Source organism: Rosa rugosa, chromosome 1 (assembly GCF_958449725.1).
Source record: "Rosa rugosa chromosome 1, drRosRugo1.1, whole genome shotgun sequence".
NCBI lineage: Eukaryota > Viridiplantae > Streptophyta > Magnoliopsida > Rosales > Rosaceae > Rosa > Rosa rugosa.
Window position 1 is genome coordinate 26,470,389 of NC_084820.1, and position 19,661 is coordinate 26,490,049.

Below are 19,661 nucleotides of genomic sequence, written 5' to 3' on the forward strand. Positions count from 1 at the left end.
CTGTGAGATATTCTTTTTTGGTGAGAGGTAAACCTCGGGGACTTCTTGTTCCTAGTAGAGGGTTGAGGCAGGGTGATCCTTTATCACCTTACTTATTTTTGCTTGGGGCTGAAGGTTTTTCCGCTTTGCTTCAACAAAAACAGGAGCTCGGTTTTCTGCCTGGGATTGAGGTATGTGATGGTGCTCCTGCTGTTAATCATTTACTTTTTGCGGATGATAGCATGCTCTATGCAAATGCATCCTTAGATGATTGTTATCAAATTCAAGATGTCATTGAGACTTATGGCAGGGCTTCTGGTCAGCTGGTTAATTTTGACAAGAGTTCGGTGGTTTTTAGTAAGAACGTTTCTGACTACATGAAGGAAGAGATATCTAGCCTTCTGGGGGTTGAGGAGGTGGAGTCTCACGAGAAGTACTTGGGGCTGCCAACTTATGTTGGGAGGAAGAAAACCTCTACTTTTCAATATATTAAGGATAACTTGGCAAAAAGACTAGCTAATTGGCAAGGTAAATTGTTGAGTGGAGCTGGAAAGGATATACTCATCAAGGTTGTGGCTCAGGCGCTGCCTACTCATGCGATGAGTGTTTTTCAATTAACCAAGAATTTTTGTGATGACTTAGAACAGATGTGTGCTCGGTTTTGGTGGGGAAACTCTCTTGATAAGAGGAAGATTCATTGGAAAACTTGGAAGGCACTGTGTAATCCTAAGGAGGAAGGAGGGATAGGCTTCCGAAGTTTGTCCAATTTTAATTCTGCAATGCTGGCCAAACAGGCTTGGCGGGTGGTGAACAATCCTAATTGTTTGGTTGCTCGAATTTTCAAGGCCAAATATTTTCCGGATACTTCTTTTTGGTTAGCTACTCCTCATGCGACCCCTTCCTTTTCATGGAGAAGCTTATTTTCCACAAGAGAACTGTTACGGCAAGGTTCTTATTGGCAGATTGGTGATGGAAATACCACTAATATATGGGCTGACTGTTGGCTGCCAGGGGTGCCAGAGTTTAAACCTTTGGGGAACAATGGTGCAATTGAAGAGGTTGGACAGGTCCGAGATCTCATTACTAATACAAGGCTATGGAATGTTCCCTTGATTAGACGTCTATTTCCTTTAGCTGAGGCAGAAGCTATTTTGCGTCTCCCTTTGAGCAGAAAGGTTGTTCCAGATAGAGTTGTGTGGCGGTTGGAGAAAGATGGCAAGTTTACTGTGAAAACAACTTACAGGTTTGATTTCTCGTCTTCTAATTCTAGAAGCCCATTCCAATTGTCTGTTGGTGTGAATTTTTGGAAAAAGTTATGGAAAATTACTATACCTAACTCTGCCAAGGTGCATATCTGGAGAGTTTGTCATAATATACTACCCTCAATGGAGAGGCTAGCATCGAAAAGGGTAGAACTGGACTCCCAAGTTTGTGTACTGTGCTCTTCTGCTTTGGAGACAACATTGCATATCTGTAGAGATTGCCCTTACACTAAGCAACTGGTGCAATCTAATGGAGTTTTGACTCAGGTGTGTTTTAGTCCTCGTATTGCCAATTCCACATTATTAGATTGGTTCAGTTATTGCGTTTTTGAGCTAGCTTTGAAGGACTTGGGCGACTTGGTCTATCTGCTTTGGAGAGTATGGAAGGAACGAAATTGTAGAGTTTGGGAAAATAACAGTCTGCCTGCTAGTGATGTGCTAATCAAGTGCTTGACTAGGTTGAGTGCCTTCAGATTTTACAACATGAAGGTGGGGGTTGTACGTACAGTAAGGGTCGAGCGTTGGTCTGCTCCACCTGAGGGATGGTGTAAGATCAATATCGACGGGTCTTTTAATCACATAACAAAGAATGGAGGCATTGGTTTTGTTATTAGGGATCATCAGGGTTTGATGCTTGCTGGGGGAGGTCGACCGCTGTTTGGCCTTTTGTCTCCTGAACATGCAGAAGTGTTAGCTTGTTCTATGGCAGTCCAATTTGCAGTTGATAATAATTTCGTTCCAGCTTTCTTGGAAACAGATTGTCAAATCATGCAGAGGCAATTGTCTATGAGGGTTGGAATTAATACCTCTGTCTTGGGTAGGCTATATGAGGATCTTGGACTGGTGTTGGAAAGTCAATCCAATATGCAGTTGATTCATATTAACAGAAGTGCAAATAAGGTTGCACACCTTATGGCAACAAGAGCTTGCACTGAGTTGCACGAGTTCTTTTATTTTTCTTCTCCTTCTTTTTTACTAGCTGCATTAGCAGCTGAAGCTATTTCCATGTAATTTTCAAAAGTTCAATAAAGTTATGACCTCCTTTCTCTCAAAAAAAAAAAAGCGCTGAGATCTTGATCCTATAGGTGTTATGAAATTCAGTTTAATCCAGTTCAATCTAATTATGATTGCATTACTTGTTAACTTTGAACGTTCAGTTATTGGATTGACACTTCTTGATATTCGTTAGTTTATAATCATTTTAGAACATTTTGCTTCCAGCTTAGATCAATTAGCTCATTTCGTTGTTTCAATGAGAATCAAAGATTTTTATTGAAAGTTCAGTAGTGTTGAACTGGGGGATATTACTCTAGTAATGGGAATAGAGGAGGTCCAACTACCGATTTTGGAGGTTTTAATAGAAAAAAAAACTTTTGTTGATTTTATTGGGGGATGGACATTGTGGGAAAATTAGGGAGGTATAGATAGCATACTAGTTTATTTGTAAAAGTAAGTTTGAGGTCTATTAAGTGGGGAGGTCCAAATATCAATTTTGAAGGTATGAATAGAAGCTCCCTTACAAAAAATAAAAAAGTAACGTGCTTGTCAAATTGAATTTTCCCACGTATAATGTTACCCTTATAATTTCCACGCACGTAGAGAGAAAAATAGTTTTTTTTTTATTGGAGGAGATTAATAACTGTATTAAAATTCAGTAAGCAATACAAAATTGACCAACTTCTATGGGATCATCAAAAAGAGCCAATTCACATAGTACAAAAACATATTTTACAAGCTCTGAATACCCCCAATACACTCACCTTTTTTAAAGTCCACTCACTTTTATTCTAACAAAAAATCTTGTACTCTAAAGTAAATAAAAATTCAACAGAGATACTAGATCTTTTATGACATGTAAAGATTAAAAAATACTAGGAAAAGAGAGTGGAATTCCACCCTCAACTCCATCATTTGCACCCAATCCAACAACCCTACAACAGAGGCAGCCCACTCCAAAAGAAACCCTAGCCCAATGAGCCGGCCAAGTTTATAGCTTCTACTCATTGGGGATACCTGCTAAGGATACCCTAGCGTTCAAACCACCGTCGCCTCCTACTCGCATCTTCGCCTTAAAGCACCGGCGTAGATCCACCGACAAGCCACCACGACTAGGTCGACTCAGCTAGACTCCGGCATCGCCAACGAAAGTAAACCAAGCCAAATCGTCGTCCTCCATCTTCTCCAGATCGACACCATCATCTTCAAAAACACACTTCAGGTCAAAAAGCCCCAGACGGAAACCTTTAGAAAGTCGCAACAGAGTCTCCGCTACTAGCCCTCACCGACGAGACTGCTCTGAGCTTGACAACCAAGTCGGTGTGCCGCCACCAATATGAACAGCAGAGGCCCAGACAACCTTCTGCCCCCAAACACCATCAACCAATCATACCCCCATCAACAGCGCCAGTTGAACGATCTCAATCTCAGACCCAGTCACGTCCATTCGAAGCAGAACCACTCAAATCCATGCGGTTAAAACTCGACATCAGATAAGCCACCAAAACACCAGAATTGTCATCCCAGACAACAACCGCAGGGATCCCAATCCAAGGTGGCATTCCAAGCGACGGATCGAATGCAATAAGAAGAAAGAGACAGTTAGCCACAAGGCTAGCGATGGCCATGACCATCAAGGTTTGAGAATTTTTTCAAAGGTGGAGTTTTATCAGTTTCGATTACCAAAAAGTCGATTTACCAAACTTGAAACATCGGTTGATATTCGGTCAATTTGGTTATTACCAAATCAAATGACATCCCTAGTCGTAACCATTTATTTGACCAGCATGCTCATTCTCCTTGTTATGTCTACATGTTCCCTTTATGGCCTGGTATTGGTAACTTCCTTCCAAAGCAATTCCTCCATTTTATTTTATACGCTCAAAGGCCTCCACAAAGTCACTTCTTTCACAGCTATGACTGTACATATTTCTTTCACAATCTACCAGTAGTTTTTTTTTTAGAGTGAGACTAACAAATGTTTAATGGTTCTTGTTTGGGTCATCCCTTCCACTGTAGCAAATGATTAAATAAAAGTTGATCGCTAACCTCAGACGCCATCGTACTGAACAAAGAAGACCAAATACAATCATGTGTGATCCTTTTCAGTGTCCCAATTTCAAAGTTAGAAGAAAGCCTGAATCGATTAGTATTCATACTGAATGGGACATAACAATCCACTGCATAGGCAAGAACTGGAATCCATCTTATCGTCATCAGCTCAACCTAATAAAAGGCAAGATGGTCATTGATTTCCGTTTTAGAGTTGTAAAAAGCGAACCATTGAGCTGCATCTTTCGCCAAAGTCTTCAATTGAAGTGATAGAAAGAAATCCCATAGCAAAATTATAAAACTCTAAAGCCTTAAAATTGACTGCGAATGCCAAAGTGACATCGGCCGAAGGCAGAGGCAAGAGGGATCCAAGAAGATTTCCATCAGAGCTAGTAAATTCACCATAAGGTTCTGGGTCGGTGACGACGACGAAATTGGCTCAGGCGGTGATGGAGGTGTGCAGGACTAGTTTGAGCCCGCTCTCTGGTTTTCTCAGCGGAAACCCTAGCTTCAAACTAGGGCTTGGGATGGGTCTAGGGCAGTGGGCTAGTAGGCCAGTTTGGTCTGCTGGGCTGACCTTTTGCCTTTTCTTCATCTTTTGGATTGGGCCTGTTATGGGCTGTTAAGAGGTAGCTGAGTTTTTTCCCTGCTTTCAATAAGTACTCTCACTTTGTTCTGCCCTTGGTTGTAACTATTTGCTGGTTGATGAGTGGGGATGTACACCAGGATGGTCTTAGGCATCAACGCTTGTCCAGTCAGTGACTCTGATTTAAGGTTGAATAGGTGTAGGGGTTTTCACCTTTTGCATTTTTCTTTTGTAGTTTGGTTTTTGTTTTAAGGATTATATGTGTTGCGCAATCTGATTTTTGCATTGATTTGTAATATGAGGGATTTTCGAATCCCTCTAGCTTGACGGAGAGACGTCATTGATATATTTAATGGAACCTGATTTCATTTCCCTAAAAAAAAATGAGTCTCAAACTTAATTCAAATGGTCTTATGATTAAATATGAGATGTTTATGAAATTAACAAGTCGAGAATATAAAATAGTAAGAATTTTTTTTCACTTCTATTCGAGTCAAAAGTGAGCCGAACTCAAGAAAAACTTAAAAAAATCGATTTCTAATGAGCTAAAAATGAGGCGAACTTGACGTTCAAACTCGAGCTATATGGAGCAAATTTACATATATTAGAGCAACTCCAACAGCTTCCTTATAATTTCTGTATTATAGAGAAGCAAAAGTCAAAGCTTTAGCCTCTTTTTCTTCTCCAACTCTAACAGATTCCCTATTTTACAGCAACCTCTAAAATCTCCATAATTCTTCCTTAAAATTTTAAAGATTGCTGTAAATTTAGAGAATTTGGTTTTCTCTTTCCTCACTATCCCTAAAATGAGGCTATAATTATAGGGAATCTGTTGGAGCAAAAGAGGCTTATTTTTCCCTAAAATAGAGAAAGAAAAAAAAATTTAAGGAACCTATTGGAGTTGCTCTTAGGCCACGTTTGGTTCGCGGAAATGAAGTATCAAGAAAGGAAACTTGTTCCTTTCCTGTGTTTGGGATGCAAAAGGAAAGGAAATCGTTTCATGAAGGAAGGGAAAATAATAGGGAAAGTGGTTCTTTCCAAATCTCAAAGGAATCACTTTCCCCCCTTCTTTCCTTGCATTTATTACTCACAACATATTATTTTATTACATTATTGACAAACTTTTTAACAATTTTCCTGATAACTTTCCTTATTTTTTTTTTAAATTACAGAGGCTGCGCGAACGCAAGCCCCCACAGTAAGAAATTATGACGTTGGAGCTTCTACTTAAGAAGACCATAGGCAAGCACCCCTCCGAAGTGCAATGGAGGTCGCAAGTCTAGGCCATGAGTCTTTTTGATCGCTCATTGACCCCGTCCAGGTAAGTCTGATAACTTTCCTTATGTTACTGAACATTGGAATGGAAAGTTGTTGGAAAATTTTATTTCTCTTCCCATGGGAAAGAAAAATGAATTACTTTCTTTTCCATGAACCAAACAAGGCCTTAGAGTAAAAGACGGTAATTATGTTTACAAATTTACGAATATTGATATTTTTCTCAAAAATCTGTAAATTTGCTCTACAAACTTTAGAAAGAGATTGGAGAAACACCAAATTGTATTTTTCTTTGATGAAAAAGACCAATATGTATTTTCCTTTGATAAGAAAAGAGCAGCAGCAGCAAAAGGATGGGTTGATTGGATCGGGTAAGGACAGAGGAGCCGTCAAACGTCCACGTCAGTCCGACCGCAACATGAACTGAGAAGCACACGCGTACACCCAAACAAAACCCTTTTTTTAATTTTTTCCTAAAAAAAAAAAAAAAACATTTTCCTTTTCAATTCCAAGTTTCCAACACCCTCCTCCTCATCCTTTTCCATTCCACCCTCTCATCAGTTCGATGAGTTGAGACTCACTTCTCAAATCCCCACAACTCCAACCACCTCTCTCTGCTCCGGAGAATCACAGCCGTCCGTTCAGGTATCACGATCTGGAAACCCGCCCCTCAATTTTCTCTCTTTTCTATTATCTTAGATGATCTGCATGCACGGATGTTCAATTGTAGTTTTTGGTTTGGTTTTGATTGGGGTTTTTGTTTTGATTTGTTTTGAGCTGAATCTGAATTGGGGTTTTGACTTTTTAGGGGGGTTTGTCTGTGCTGGAGTCTGAGACCTCTGTTATGGATTGGACCGGTTTCAAGTGAATTGCTTGCTGATCTGGGTTTGCTTTTTTGGTCAGATTTTCAGGTAAAGTTTGAATCTTTGGTAAATTGGATTAAGAAGTTGTAGTTTTGTGGGGCTGTTTGGATTTTGGTTGTTGGGTTTTGGAGTTTGAGATTGTTGTGGGTTGATTTCTTTGTGTCCAATAATGGAGCAAGAATCACAGAAGAGAAAGCTTGATGAGACTGGCATTGAGGCCTCAAATGCTCCCATTCTTTGTGTGAATAATTGTGGGTTTTTTGGAAGTGCCAAAACTAATGACATGTGCTCCAAATGCTACAAGGACTTTTTACTAACACAATCGGTGGAGGGTACCACGATTGTGGAGAATAAGGTTGGGGAAGGTGGAAAAAATGTGGTGATCAAGTCCCATGTTGAGCAAGTAGTTGAAGAAGTTAGACAGAGTCAAGTTGAAGAAGGGGCGACTTCGGAAAACCCCGAGAAGCGACCTGCAAATAGGTGCAGCTTTTGTAGAAAGCGGGTTGGCCTCACGGGGTTCAAGTGCAGGTGTGGTGATACATTTTGCTCCCTGCATCGGTACTCCAACTCGCATAACTGCATGTTTGATTACAAGAGTGCAGGACAAGATGCCATTGCGAAGGCAAACCCTGTCATCAAGGCTGATAAAATTGATAAGATATGATCGTTAAGACAAGCATGGAGCGGAACTTGAGTGTCTGGTCGACTTCATTTACCTTATGAAGTATTGCTGAGTATACGTTGGTGTTTGACATAATAAGTTTATATTTCGATAATTATTGCTTCTTGTGTATAGTCTGTTGATTGTGGTGTAGCCGAATAAGATTAGCTCTAGAACAATTGGGTAATTTATATCTATGTGATTTTCGTATTCTCCAGAATCTTAATTCTAAAATTTCAGCCCATTTATTGCATTGCTGGTTGCCTTTTGGTACCTTGGTTTCTGTTGTTTGTTCCTTTCTAAGGTCATTGTTCTGTTCTGAAGCATTTTGCTGGTATTGGTGGTGATCTCTTACATGAATTAACTAATTTCTGACATAATACCTGCTCTATGAGTTTGGACTGCAGTTTATAGTAAAGGCATTATATGTTTTATTGAGATCTCCCACAAATGAACCAAGAATCATAATGAATGGTAAAACTAAGGCGTTTGATATTGTGATGCTGTACTAATTGTGAGCTAGCCTGTCATGCAGCTTTAGTTTCTTAGGAACTTATTTAATTCTTTTGATGATGTGTGAGCTAAGCAGCTTCGTACTTTTTTTTTTTGGTCAAGAAGCAGCTTCATACTTATATACTCAAACAGGGGACATGCATATACTGTGTTGCTTGTACTTCCTGAATACATAGGTAACCGTTTCTGAGATTTTTTCAGTCAAATGATGATCTCTGTAGAAGTCAATTTGTAATGTATGTTGCATGAAGTCCTTTAATTCTCCAAATTATGTGCGGAATGCGATCTTTAATAGTCCACTGTTAGAGGAAGCCTATGTCCCAGTGGCCCAGGGATTCATTGTGACTGAAAAACAAACCTCCCAAGTTCCAACAACCTTGTCTGAAGATTTCAGTTGCTTTGTGGTTCCTCCTCCCCACCCATATATTTGTTAAATATTGGTTGTTTGGTTGGTGGTTTTGTTTGTGAGCATTGAGTTTTCCTTGGGTACCAAGATCTGGCATTGGTTTACCCTTTTCTGTTTTTGGGCGTGGTCCTCATCATTTGCTAAATGGGGTCATTATCTTCTGTCTGGGGTGTGGGGATGCTCCAGGCCTGGTTATCTATATTTCATCCATTTGCTCTTGATGGGAATGAACATTAGGGGCACATTGCTTGTACTTGTTTTCACTCGAGCATCACCTTCTTCATGTTGCTTTTGATAGAAATGAACTCTAGGGGACACATTGCTTGTTTTCACTCACTATCACCTTCTTTTGAGTTCCTTCTGAGAGACTGATTTTCTTTTGATGAACCTGATTTGCATCCATTTCATGCTAGTTTTGGTGGTGATGATTGATGCTTCACAACGATGCAGTTTTGTGTTGTACTTGCCATTTCATACTCTAACTATCAGTTTGTTCGAGTTCCCACCAACTTATTTTTATTTCATGCCCAGGATTGGTTTTAGTATGGAAGTGAACCTCTTGTGAGTTATGACCATCACTGTGGCTGAAATCAAATTTGAACAGTGGCTTGCAATTCAGAGTTGAAGTTTTGTTCACTGAAATGGTATCCGAGCGTCAGCCTAAATATGATTTTATCCATTTGGAGGTTTTTTTGGCGGATTGCATTGTAGCTAGGTTAGATGGTGCTTGGATCAAGAGGAATGAAATTGATAGAATCATCTCTCTGATTGAATTGATCGAATCATCTCTTTGACTGGACTAATCATGGAAATGACCATTTCCAGAAAACAATGGAATTGACAAACCCAAGATAAAGCGAGAAAAACCATTGACCCATTTTGAAACATGTACCTGGAGCCAGACCTCTACTAAGGACCCTTAAATCCAGGATACATGCCATGCGTTTCTCATCGTTAGAAACTATACTAAAAGCAAATGATTTGAATTTATCATGTCGAAGCATCAGTTTCTTTAATTCAGACTTTGACTTTGGAAAATGATTTGAATTCGATAGAATTTGACAGTGGCGGGGTCGGACATGAAAAACTGCAGATTTCACTCCAATTTGATAATTTTCGAGTTTAAAGCATGGTTTAAATACTATTGGATGCAAGTAATGTCATATAATCGTCCGTGGCATAGTGCAAGGGAGTATCTTCATCGTCCCTAAGAGAGCGTCGGTTTAAAATCGTTCATGACAGCTTAGTTGACGGTTAAGAATCGAAATATAGAGTATTTTTACCCATCGATCTTCTTACATTTTATGCATTAAGCAAACCACCTTAACGAGTTGGGATGACTAAATTTTTGAACTTTTATCAAGTCATTTGATCAACAAAACTATTTTGACATCAATTCGTTATGGCAGTTTCTACCCTAAAACGAAAAGGAGAAAATGCGAGGGGTGTCGGCAGCGATGCATGGGCCGGCGGGGTATTGCAATTACCCCGCCGGCCCATGCATGATGTTTGAACTTTAAAGGTGGTATGAGAATGAGAAAAGCGGCGGCGGCAGCTACACTGACGTCGTCGGAGAAAAAGAAAATTGGGAGGTTTATGTCAGAGTTGATACTCAGAAGAAATTCAACCGCCACTTTGGGGGCACAGGCGGATGAGAAACACAAGAAACAAGGCAGGGAAGTGGGGTAAAGGAAGCTTGAAGAATAAGTTTCTCTACCCAAGTTTCGAGGAAGACTAAAGTCAGACTGAGCGAGTTGTTATCAGAAGGAACTGCTACTAATATTGGACGTCATGATGATGATCAGATGATGGGAATTTACTACAGGAAGTGATTTTTACAAGCCGCTCCGAGGTCCCCGCCCATGTGAGTTGCTATCCCTTCGTCTCCAACATTCTCTTCGGCCGATGGCTACAAGATTTAGACATGCCTAGTAATGAAATCATGATTAGTGACCTCACACATTGTTAAGACTTGTGAGGTGGAGCCAAGTCTACTGTTTTGTTCAGAGGATTGATTGTGTTGGAGAATTATGGTTTGCCTTCTAACAGATTGCTGTGAGTGATTCCAGGTATTGGACCAGGGGAAATATGGTCTGCCTCCGATGCATCCCCTACATCATGAGTACGAATATCTTATCTTTGGGGCAAATGATCACAGCCCGGAGGAGTTTTCCGGTTGGCAAGCCCCCGGAAAACGGATGGACACAGTGGTTTCCTAATGTTATGGATCGTTTTAATTCCCGTCAAGACTATTAAGAGTAATATTCATAAATCCTAATGTCTCATGAACGTGCACCAGTCTGTATACTTGCCTGCTCTGTTCAAATTCTCGATAAGCACCCCATCCTTGATGAATATCGTGTCACCTAAACCTATGCCACTTGGGTTCTGATAATCCAATTTGTTCCCTACAACTTTTTTATTTTTTTGGAAATTAATGAAACTTCATTAATAAATACTACTGAGAGTAAACTCAATGGAATGAGCCCAAAACAAAGCCCAAGTACAAATAAACTCAATAAGGAAAATTACAATTCAACCATAATCTACATGGACAGGCAACAGAGTGTAACCCTAAAAATTAAAATACATCAACTCCAAACACAAACGCAGCCGCCGCCGCCCAAACGCTTCCGCACAGCAGCCGCTGCAGTCTCCAACTCTCCACCAGAAGCCAAGAGGATGCGAGAAGTGCTGAATCGAAGTGATGAGTACTGAATAGCCGTTGCCAGAACAAACCCAAAAAGCAAATCCAGTCAAAACCAACATAAAGGGGGATGAGAGAAAGGAACCAATACCACACACTGACTCGCGCATCTCTACTAGAGAGACTCAAACCGAGAAGGGGAGAAAGCCACCGAGAAGGGACAAAAGCCAGTAACAAAGAAGAAAACCAGCGGATAATGGGGGGTGGAACACCCATGCGTGAGCACCCATAATCCAATCGGTAAGTGATTCTCACTTTAGAGCAGTAGCCACAAAGTCCTTCATGGAGAAGGTCATTGGTAGAAGCAGGGGAGTTGGTGTGAGGTGATGGGTGAGGGGAATCATGGAGTTTTTTGGATCTGAAATTTTTTTGGGTTGATCGGCAAAGAAGGGAGGAACAAAGTCCTCTAGAGCTGGACATAAGCCTGAAAAAGGAGGAACAAAGTCCTCAAGAGCTGGACATAAGCCAGAAGATCACCACAAAATGGGTGTAGTTCACCACAGGGGTGAGAGAGAAGCAAGTGAAAATGATGAAAGAAAGAGGAACTGAGAAAAAGAGAGGCCAAAACACTAGAGGCCGCCCCCAACTGTCAAGCCAACAATCTAGATCCGGAGGGATCAAGATCAGGGCAAGAGAGAAGGGGGAGGGAGATGGGTTATTCTCAGATCTGTTTTCTCTCTCTAAGTTTTAGAGAGAGACGCTATAGTTTTGCATGCAGTCTTGGGTATCGTTTTTCCCTACAACTTAGTTAGGAGTCCCCGAGGGTCTACTGATGTTAATAAAGTTCTCACTTTCAGTTAACTTTCAAAATTTTACCTTTATTCATATATACTTAAAAAAAAGGGTTTTTGTCAATTCACCCTATTTTTAGAGATTTTTTTCTCCTATCCATTAAGTTTTTTTAATTTTTCCGTACCCAAAACACTCTAAGGAAGTCTTCCCTAATATCCCATTAAGTTTTTTATTTTTAAATTTTTTTTTTTTTAACTATTTTACCCTCACACCTTTTTTTTTTTTTTTTTTTTGAATCAAGGCAAAAGCCAATATATTGATCACAAACCAGAATGACCATTACATACCCTCATGCTACCAATTAGGGGTAGGCAAGAAGTTGTGCTAGTACCCACAGTGGTACGTAGAAACTAGGGCACTCATTTGACATTAAATACATCGAAATAACATGAATCTTCCTTCGGTACTACTCCAGAAGATTCGCTAAAAGCACAACAAAGTGCATAGCTCACTAAACAAAAAGAGAATTATTGAAAATAGACTAGCTATTAACCTAGGGCTCCCAAAACAAAAGGAGTTAAAGCAAGAAGGAAAAATCAAACTAAATATAAGCCCAAAGCCCAAAGAACGGCTGAAACCCTAGACCCAACACACTTGGTCCAACCCAGACCCTTCTCCTCCTTGTGCAAAGCAGCCACGCCCCAGCCACCGCTGCCGCCACAATCAGCTGCAGGCAAAACTGCCACCTGCAACTCACCGCAAGTCGATCAACGCTGCCATGACTCAAGGACACCAAGAAGACTCGCGAAGCCACATCAAGAAAAACCCGACCCCAAAACAGATTTGAAGTCCCGGCCAAACTCGACGTCACCATCACCCCGCTTGGAGAAGATCTGGATCACGATCCAGTCACCCCTGTGCTGCCCACTCATGCCTTGAATCGGTGTTCATGGCTGCCCCGCCGTAGAGCAATTTAGGAAACCATAGAGAGAGAAACCATAAAAGACTTCGCCGGAGCCTCGTCATTGGTGGCTGGATTCAGGCCAACTTTCGCCGGATTCCGGTCACCGGCCGCCGCCCACAGGATTTTTCTGAAAACCTTGCTGGAGGTATCCAAAGAGGTCGTCGGAAATTTCATAGGTTGCCAGAATGGTTTATTACCCAATAGACCTTTATTACCCGTCTATTTCCCCTCAATAGAGGTCTATTGCCCCCATTTCCTTTTGGGCATTCTGCCCCATTTTACCAAAAACATAAAAAAAGAAAGAAAGCGAGAGAGTTGTAGCTCAGTCACACAATAGATAATTAATGGAAAGAAAAGAAAAAAGAAAAAAAACAGCCATTAGTTGGTCAAAAGTCAAAACCATAAGAATCTTCTTACTAAGCAAAAAGAAATAGAAACAAGCCATCAGTCACTCCGGTTTTTCGATTGTGGCCGGATAGTGAGGCGAAGCTGAATCGTGGAGCAGAAAAAGGCGTCGCTGCAGATGGAGAAGAGGTCGGCGACTTCGTGGTGATGAGAGAGGAGTACGGAACCGGAATCGGACATGCAGCCGACGACGACGTAGTCAAGGTGGACGGAGGAGGAAACCGACCCCAGTTCGTTGAGGTTTCGGCCCACGGCGACCTGGGCATGGGCGAGCCAATGGCGTTAAGCGAAACCGGCTCCGGCTCCTCATCCTTTGCAGAAACAGTATACAGAGAGAGAGAGAGTGAGAGAGAGAGAGAGAGAGTGAGAGAGAGAGAGAGAGAGAATGGAAGAGAGAGAGTGTGACATAAAGCAGTTGTTTAATTAGATGGAGGGCAGAATTGTCATTTTATTTTAAATCGGATTAGTAGGAATAAAAATCTGTTGTTGGGGTAAGTGGGGTAATTTTTGTTCATTTTGGTGCTTCGGATCAAGGACACTAAAAACAAAAAATTAAGGACGACAACATTCATTCAAAATAGAACGTAAATTCAATTATTACACTCCTTTCAAAATTCAAACATTTGCCAAAATAGGTGGCGAAGGATGAAATAAAGAACTTGGCATAATCATAATTGTGATGCTCTGATCATGTTCGAATGATTGTCCTTGAAATGAATGAGTTATTTGAGGAAGTAGCAACTTGTGTTTCCGGTAATAAGTCAATTAATTTTCAAATTTTACCTTTATTCATATATACTTAAAAAAAAAAAAGACGACAACATTCATTCAAAATAAAATGTAAGTTCAATTATTACACTTTCAAAATTCAAACCTTTGCCAAATAGGTGGCGAAGAATGAAATAAAATATAAACTACAAGGCTACGAAAAACTCATTTAGCTAATAGGTGAACCGCTTCATTGATCTCCTAGTACATTGGATGGAAAGAGGGATCCTAGAAGCTCTTAGAAGTGTTTGTCAATATCCTCATATATAGGGCCCAATCGTGACCCATGAGAGTCAGTGGAAGATAATGTCTAAACCAATCCAAAACAGTCTAACTAAAACCTAACAGGCTCAATATCATCTTTAATCTCAGCCAATCTTTCCACTAATCCCTTTTTTTAGAGAAAATGTCCATTTACTCAAATGTGAGCTATACTAACCCCACTTACTCAAACATCTTATAAGATTGCCCACTTACCTAACAAATTACATATTTTTTGTCCTCATACCCAATTAAGTACTTTTTTTATTGTTTTTTTGTTTATTTTGAGACAATTTTGCCCTCTCCCTTTGTCACTTAGAGAAAGAAGTCATTGGAGACTTCACGGGACTTTGGTCAAAAGCCGCGGGACTCCGGTCGCTGTAATTCGGTCATTGGTCCCCGGAAACCTCGCCGGATGTCCCTAAAAAGGTCGCCAGAGATCTCATAGGTCACTGGAGAATATTATTGCCCTCAATAAAACCCAATAAAAAGTTTATTGCCCCCTAATAGAAAATTTATTGTCCCCCAATATAATGTTTATTTTCCTCCAATAGAAAATTTGTTGCCCCCCAATAACATGTTTATTGCCCCCCCCCCCAATAAAAAGGTTTATTACCCCTCAATAAAACGTTTATTACCACTCAAAATAGACGCTTGGATATTTGTGTTGCAGTATTACCACCCAGAAAAACGATTCAAAATGATAAAAATTAAAATAAAAGAAGATGGAATAAATAATTAAGGTACTACTGTATTACAATAATACAATAACCAAACATGTTGTGACTATTTCATTGAATACAAAACGACGCCGTACCCTCCAACGGCAAACACAGACCGAACTCGGAGACAATGATGTTCGACGAAACCGAATAGACTATATAATCATCATCATTATACTCCCTTTCCTCCCATTCACATTGAACGTCTTCCCTTCTCAGTCCCTCATCACCTGCCTAATGTACCCACCTCCGCCTCATGTTCCGTACAACCCCTCGCATAAGTCCCCGATCTCAGTAGTCGCCGGCGAGGACTCGACTTCCTGTTCCGTACAACCCCTCGTACAAGTCCCCGATCTCAGTCCTCACCGTTAGGTCCTCACCAGCGTACTAAGCATTGACAAGTGGATTAGACAACAGCTCGTACCCGATCATGCCCACGTCTTTGTTTGGTGGCAACAGAGCTCCTGGACCGCTTCCACTGATGTACCCGGGAAGAGCAAACGGGTAGGCGCATAACCGACCATGGATGGGAATGTGAAGTAGTGGAAGCGCAGACGTTGGCGCCAGTCTGGTCGGTCTAGATCAAAATAATGCGCCACAACTCAGCGACTTGGATCGGGGAATAGAGATGTGGTTTTAGTGTTAAAGTGGCAGAGTTGTAATTTATTAATTGGATATATTATAAGCTTGTAATTTCACATTTAAATTGAGTAAGTGAGTACACAAATATTTTGTCTTTTAGTGGAGTAAGTTGGCTCCTGTTAGGGAAAATTTGGGTATTTGGTCAAGAACCCTTTTTTTAATAACAAAAAAAAGTTTATTTAATGTAATCAAATCATCCATTCATGTTGGTGTAAGTACACATCGCTGCTCTGGATCCTCCCCCGTTGTACAATTCATAAGTGTGGGAGTAGTCAAATATTTTCGACATGCAATTATGACAAATAACCAGCTATGAATGCGGTCTTCATTGCGACTATAAATGTGACGATCATTACAGCAAAGTACAGCAATAATCATCGTCATAAGTATGTAAGTAAATGCAGCCATAAAGCTCATAATTATGACGGCTTATCCTCTTAAGTAAGTAGTCGCCTATATAAAGGAGGTTTGACGTCCAGGTAAACCATCTCATTCTGATTCCTCTTATTACACTCAACTAAGAAACGTACTGACTTAGGCATCAGAGGGTTTTCTGCAGGTACCCCTTCCTCTTCGAGCCGACGGTCAAACTTCAAGTCAACGCTCAAAGGAAGCTTCTCAATCTTTGCTGGTCAGTTTCAGTCCGCGTTCATTGGTGAGTCAAACTCCTCAACAAAAGTTTTCATCACCAACAGGAAGGCACTGTGATCTATAGCAATCACTCAAATCCATCCAACTCTAGTAACCTCATCAAATGGATCATCTTAATTATAAGAGGCATGCCCATCGGGTATGGGTCCTTGCTCTTCTCTGGGGTCGAGCATTAGCCCGATGATAAGTGTCTAACCATAGCAGAAATGCGAGATGCAACCTTCGCTGGTGTTTGGACCCAAAATGAGCATTTTGGCCTGAAAAGGCGTGTCTTGGAGAAATTGAGCCAAAGTCAGTGGCTCAAGCTATATATTGTCGACAAGTTCGAAATATATTATTTAGAGGCTAAATAAAGCCTACTATGGAAGATTATGCGAGCTACAAGAAAAGGAAATGATGGAAGCATGGAAATGAAAAGTCAACTTTAGCACATTTTCCTACTTCGGCTAGGAGAAACCGAGCTAAACAAGGAAGGAGGGGTGGCAGACTGACCAAATGAACTCGAAATGAGCTGAAACTCTGCATATCCATTCTAGACAGTCCAAGAATCATTTCTTATGAAGAGTGACAGAGCTAGTTTTGAGTGGAAGGCCTTCAAACAATCAGTCCAATTTTCTGCAGAAGCAAAACTGGAAAACTGGACCTGTAAGAGGTCCAGCAGCATTTCCGGCCCAACCACATGGAAGAGAGCTCTGAAAATTTTCCACAATGATCTACACTCATTGTGGATCATTTGATATGAAGAAGTCGAAGGCCCATTTTGAGTTCTTGGTGGAGATATAGCTGCAGAAAAATTGGAGCAGTAAGTGCTTAAACCTAACATTCCATTAGTGTTTAAGTGCTCAAACCTAACATTCCATTAGTGTTTAAGTGCTCAAACCTAACCCATCATGATTTGTTTAAGGCCAAATAGTGTTGCTTGGTAGCCTATATATAGAGGCTACAACAAGTAACAATAGAACAAGAAAAAACCAATTCATTCATCAAAACATCTCTAAGATGATCTAAGTTCTCTCTAGAGCAACCTCTCTAAGAGAAACTCCTCTCATTCTCTTTCTCTTACCGGTGATCACACTCCTAGTCCCAGTATTCTCAGAAGCCGACTTTCAGTGCCACCAAACCCTCTGTCAACGTACTTCGGTCCTAGTCTCCTCGGGAGCAGATTGTAGTACCACGACCACAACGGTTACGGAACCAGCCAAGCAAGGGTAACGCCCTCGCAAACCAGCCAAGCTAAAGTCACGCTTTAGCAAGTTCTCTCTACTTCCCAGTGGTTCTCGCTCTGCTCGATCTACAACATCGAGTATCGATTGTGATTTTCAAGAAGCTCAGTAAAAGTCCTCGCCACGAGGCATAAAGAATCCCACGACGAGGTTGGTGCTCTCCTCGTCTACAATCGCTTGATAGAAGTCAGGTCAAGGGACACCCCCGACGACCGCACTCGAACGGTGCTGGCACGCCCGCGCAGATTAGAGACTGTTGACCAGCTGCAACAAAATTGGAGCCAAACAGCTGGATTAGACTATTTTTCCTCCAAGATAAGCGTATTCCATGCTTTCAATACAACCAACATAAATACAGTTACATTGCTTCCAAGTTTAATTTTTTTTTAATAGAAATTGATATCATTAAAATCAATAGTCAAAATAGACCAGAGTCTACAAACCCTCAAATAAAAAGTCTAGTAAGAAAATCTGTTAAAACCTATCTAAGCAGCTGCAAACAATTATGTTCTAATAAGCGCTTGCATTAAGCAAGTCTATACAGGAAAGAATTATCTCGTCTTCTAAGGAAAAGAAATCATTCAACTAGCCCTTACTTGCCAATCACGCAATTGTGGTACAAGCAAGCAACTAGCTAGAAATGTCTTAGACAACTTATAGAAGCTCCCCCAACTGGCGCAGAACCTTAGGAGAGGAAAAAAAAAATCAAACTACAACAAGCTCCTTTCCTATAAGATTAGAGCTTATATTGTCACTTGCACCGTCCAACTTTGCTATCAAATTCTTTTTTGCTGTCTTCTTCTTCACACCTACACCTTCAAGCTTCATATCCTTATTCTTGTCAATCAACACTACCATAAGGAAGTTTGTTTTTACTCCCTACCAGCCTCCCTTTCTTTTTCTTTGAAGTGCCACTATCAGCCTATGGTATTGAACCAACCCCATATTAGCAAGCTCTAAAGTCTTCTTGCCTACTGCCAGACTCAACTTTAGCTTATTTGGAGAGACTGTAATCTCGGCCTCTACCTTAGACCGCTGTTTACCCATCACTATTTCCACTATAGTGTCAGCATCCTCTATATCCCTGATAACCACTTTTCGGGGTGGCTTTTGCATGAGGTAGGCCTGGTTGCGCAACAACTTTTCTGGAATCAGACTTGGAATCTGAGTTTTGAAGACTAGGCTTTGGCTGTTGACCAAAACCCTACAATGAAAGTCGACATTGACTCAACTACAACTTGTAGAGCTCAACCCAGATAACAGCATTCCAAGCCCTGTCTGCACTGTACTAGCCTCTGACTGCACCGCTTGTGATGTCCCCATCATATGCTTTACTGCTTGATCTTCTTCATTCAAAGCAGGCCCGGATCACGGCAGTCCGATGTGAGTGACTAGGCCACACACCCCACACCACCCAAACAGCTTGTCATATCTAAACTTGCACAAGAATTCCACCGTGTCCTTCACCCAGTACCATTGTTGAAATGGACAGTGGCCGAATCAAAGGGATCTTGACCCGAATGTGTTACTTACCGGCCCTCTTCCCTAGGTTATCAATCTCTTGAAAGTCACCCAAAGTTACCTAATCATCATCATCACCCACTCAGATCGGAATGTAGGCGGTAAGTCCTACAAAGTGATCTAGTACGATGATTTCACCAGTGACACCATCTCCACTAAAATGACTCTGTCATAGTCAGCCAAAGCCACAGGGGCTCAATTGAACCCCCAAGGCGCCCCCCTCCAAACCCGAGCCTTATCTGCCGAATCCGAGAAAGTGATAGAAGCATTTTAATGTGATATTTTAATAGTTAATTCCTCACATTTTGCTTAGTTAATTCCTTAACGAATCGATTTTTAATTCAATTTTTATTTTTAGGTACATTGGAGTAGATGATGATGAAATAAGTGTTAGGTCCATAAAATGATGGAGAAAAATGGAAATGCACTAAAAAGGTCAACTTTACACATTTTCCTACTCCGGCTAGGAGAA

The 19,661-nt window shown here is 40.9% G+C and overlaps 1 protein-coding gene and 1 non-coding gene across 3 annotated transcripts; one reads left to right on the forward strand and one right to left on the reverse strand.

The window, feature by feature from the left end:
- Positions 1–6,043: 6,043 nt before the first annotated feature.
- On the reverse strand, positions 6,044–6,204 carry LOC133727653 (U1 spliceosomal RNA). Its single transcript, XR_009855330.1, has one exon. It is a non-coding gene; the product is annotated as a U1 spliceosomal RNA (small nuclear RNA).
- A 432-nt stretch (positions 6,205–6,636) lies between these two features.
- LOC133725670 (zinc finger A20 and AN1 domain-containing stress-associated protein 6-like) lies at positions 6,637–7,927 on the forward strand. 2 transcript variants are annotated; one of them, XM_062153015.1, is made up of 2 exons: positions 6,637–6,795; positions 6,959–7,927. In XM_062153015.1, the coding sequence occupies exon 2, from the start codon at positions 7,183–7,185 to the stop codon at positions 7,675–7,677; it is 495 nt and encodes a 164-aa protein (XP_062008999.1). In that variant the 5' UTR covers positions 6,637–6,795; positions 6,959–7,182; the 3' UTR covers positions 7,678–7,927. The 2 variants fall into 2 exon arrangements, with proteins under 2 accessions (XP_062008999.1, XP_062009009.1); XM_062153025.1 differs by having other exon boundaries at positions 6,645–6,795; positions 7,054–7,927.
- The last annotated feature ends 11,734 nt before the right edge of the window (positions 7,928–19,661 follow it).

Excerpts from the sequence above, each read along its gene's own strand:
- LOC133725670 (XM_062153015.1), top strand. The coding sequence starts at position 7,183 with ATGGAGCAAGAATCACAGAAGAGAAAGCTTGATGAGACTGGCATTGAG.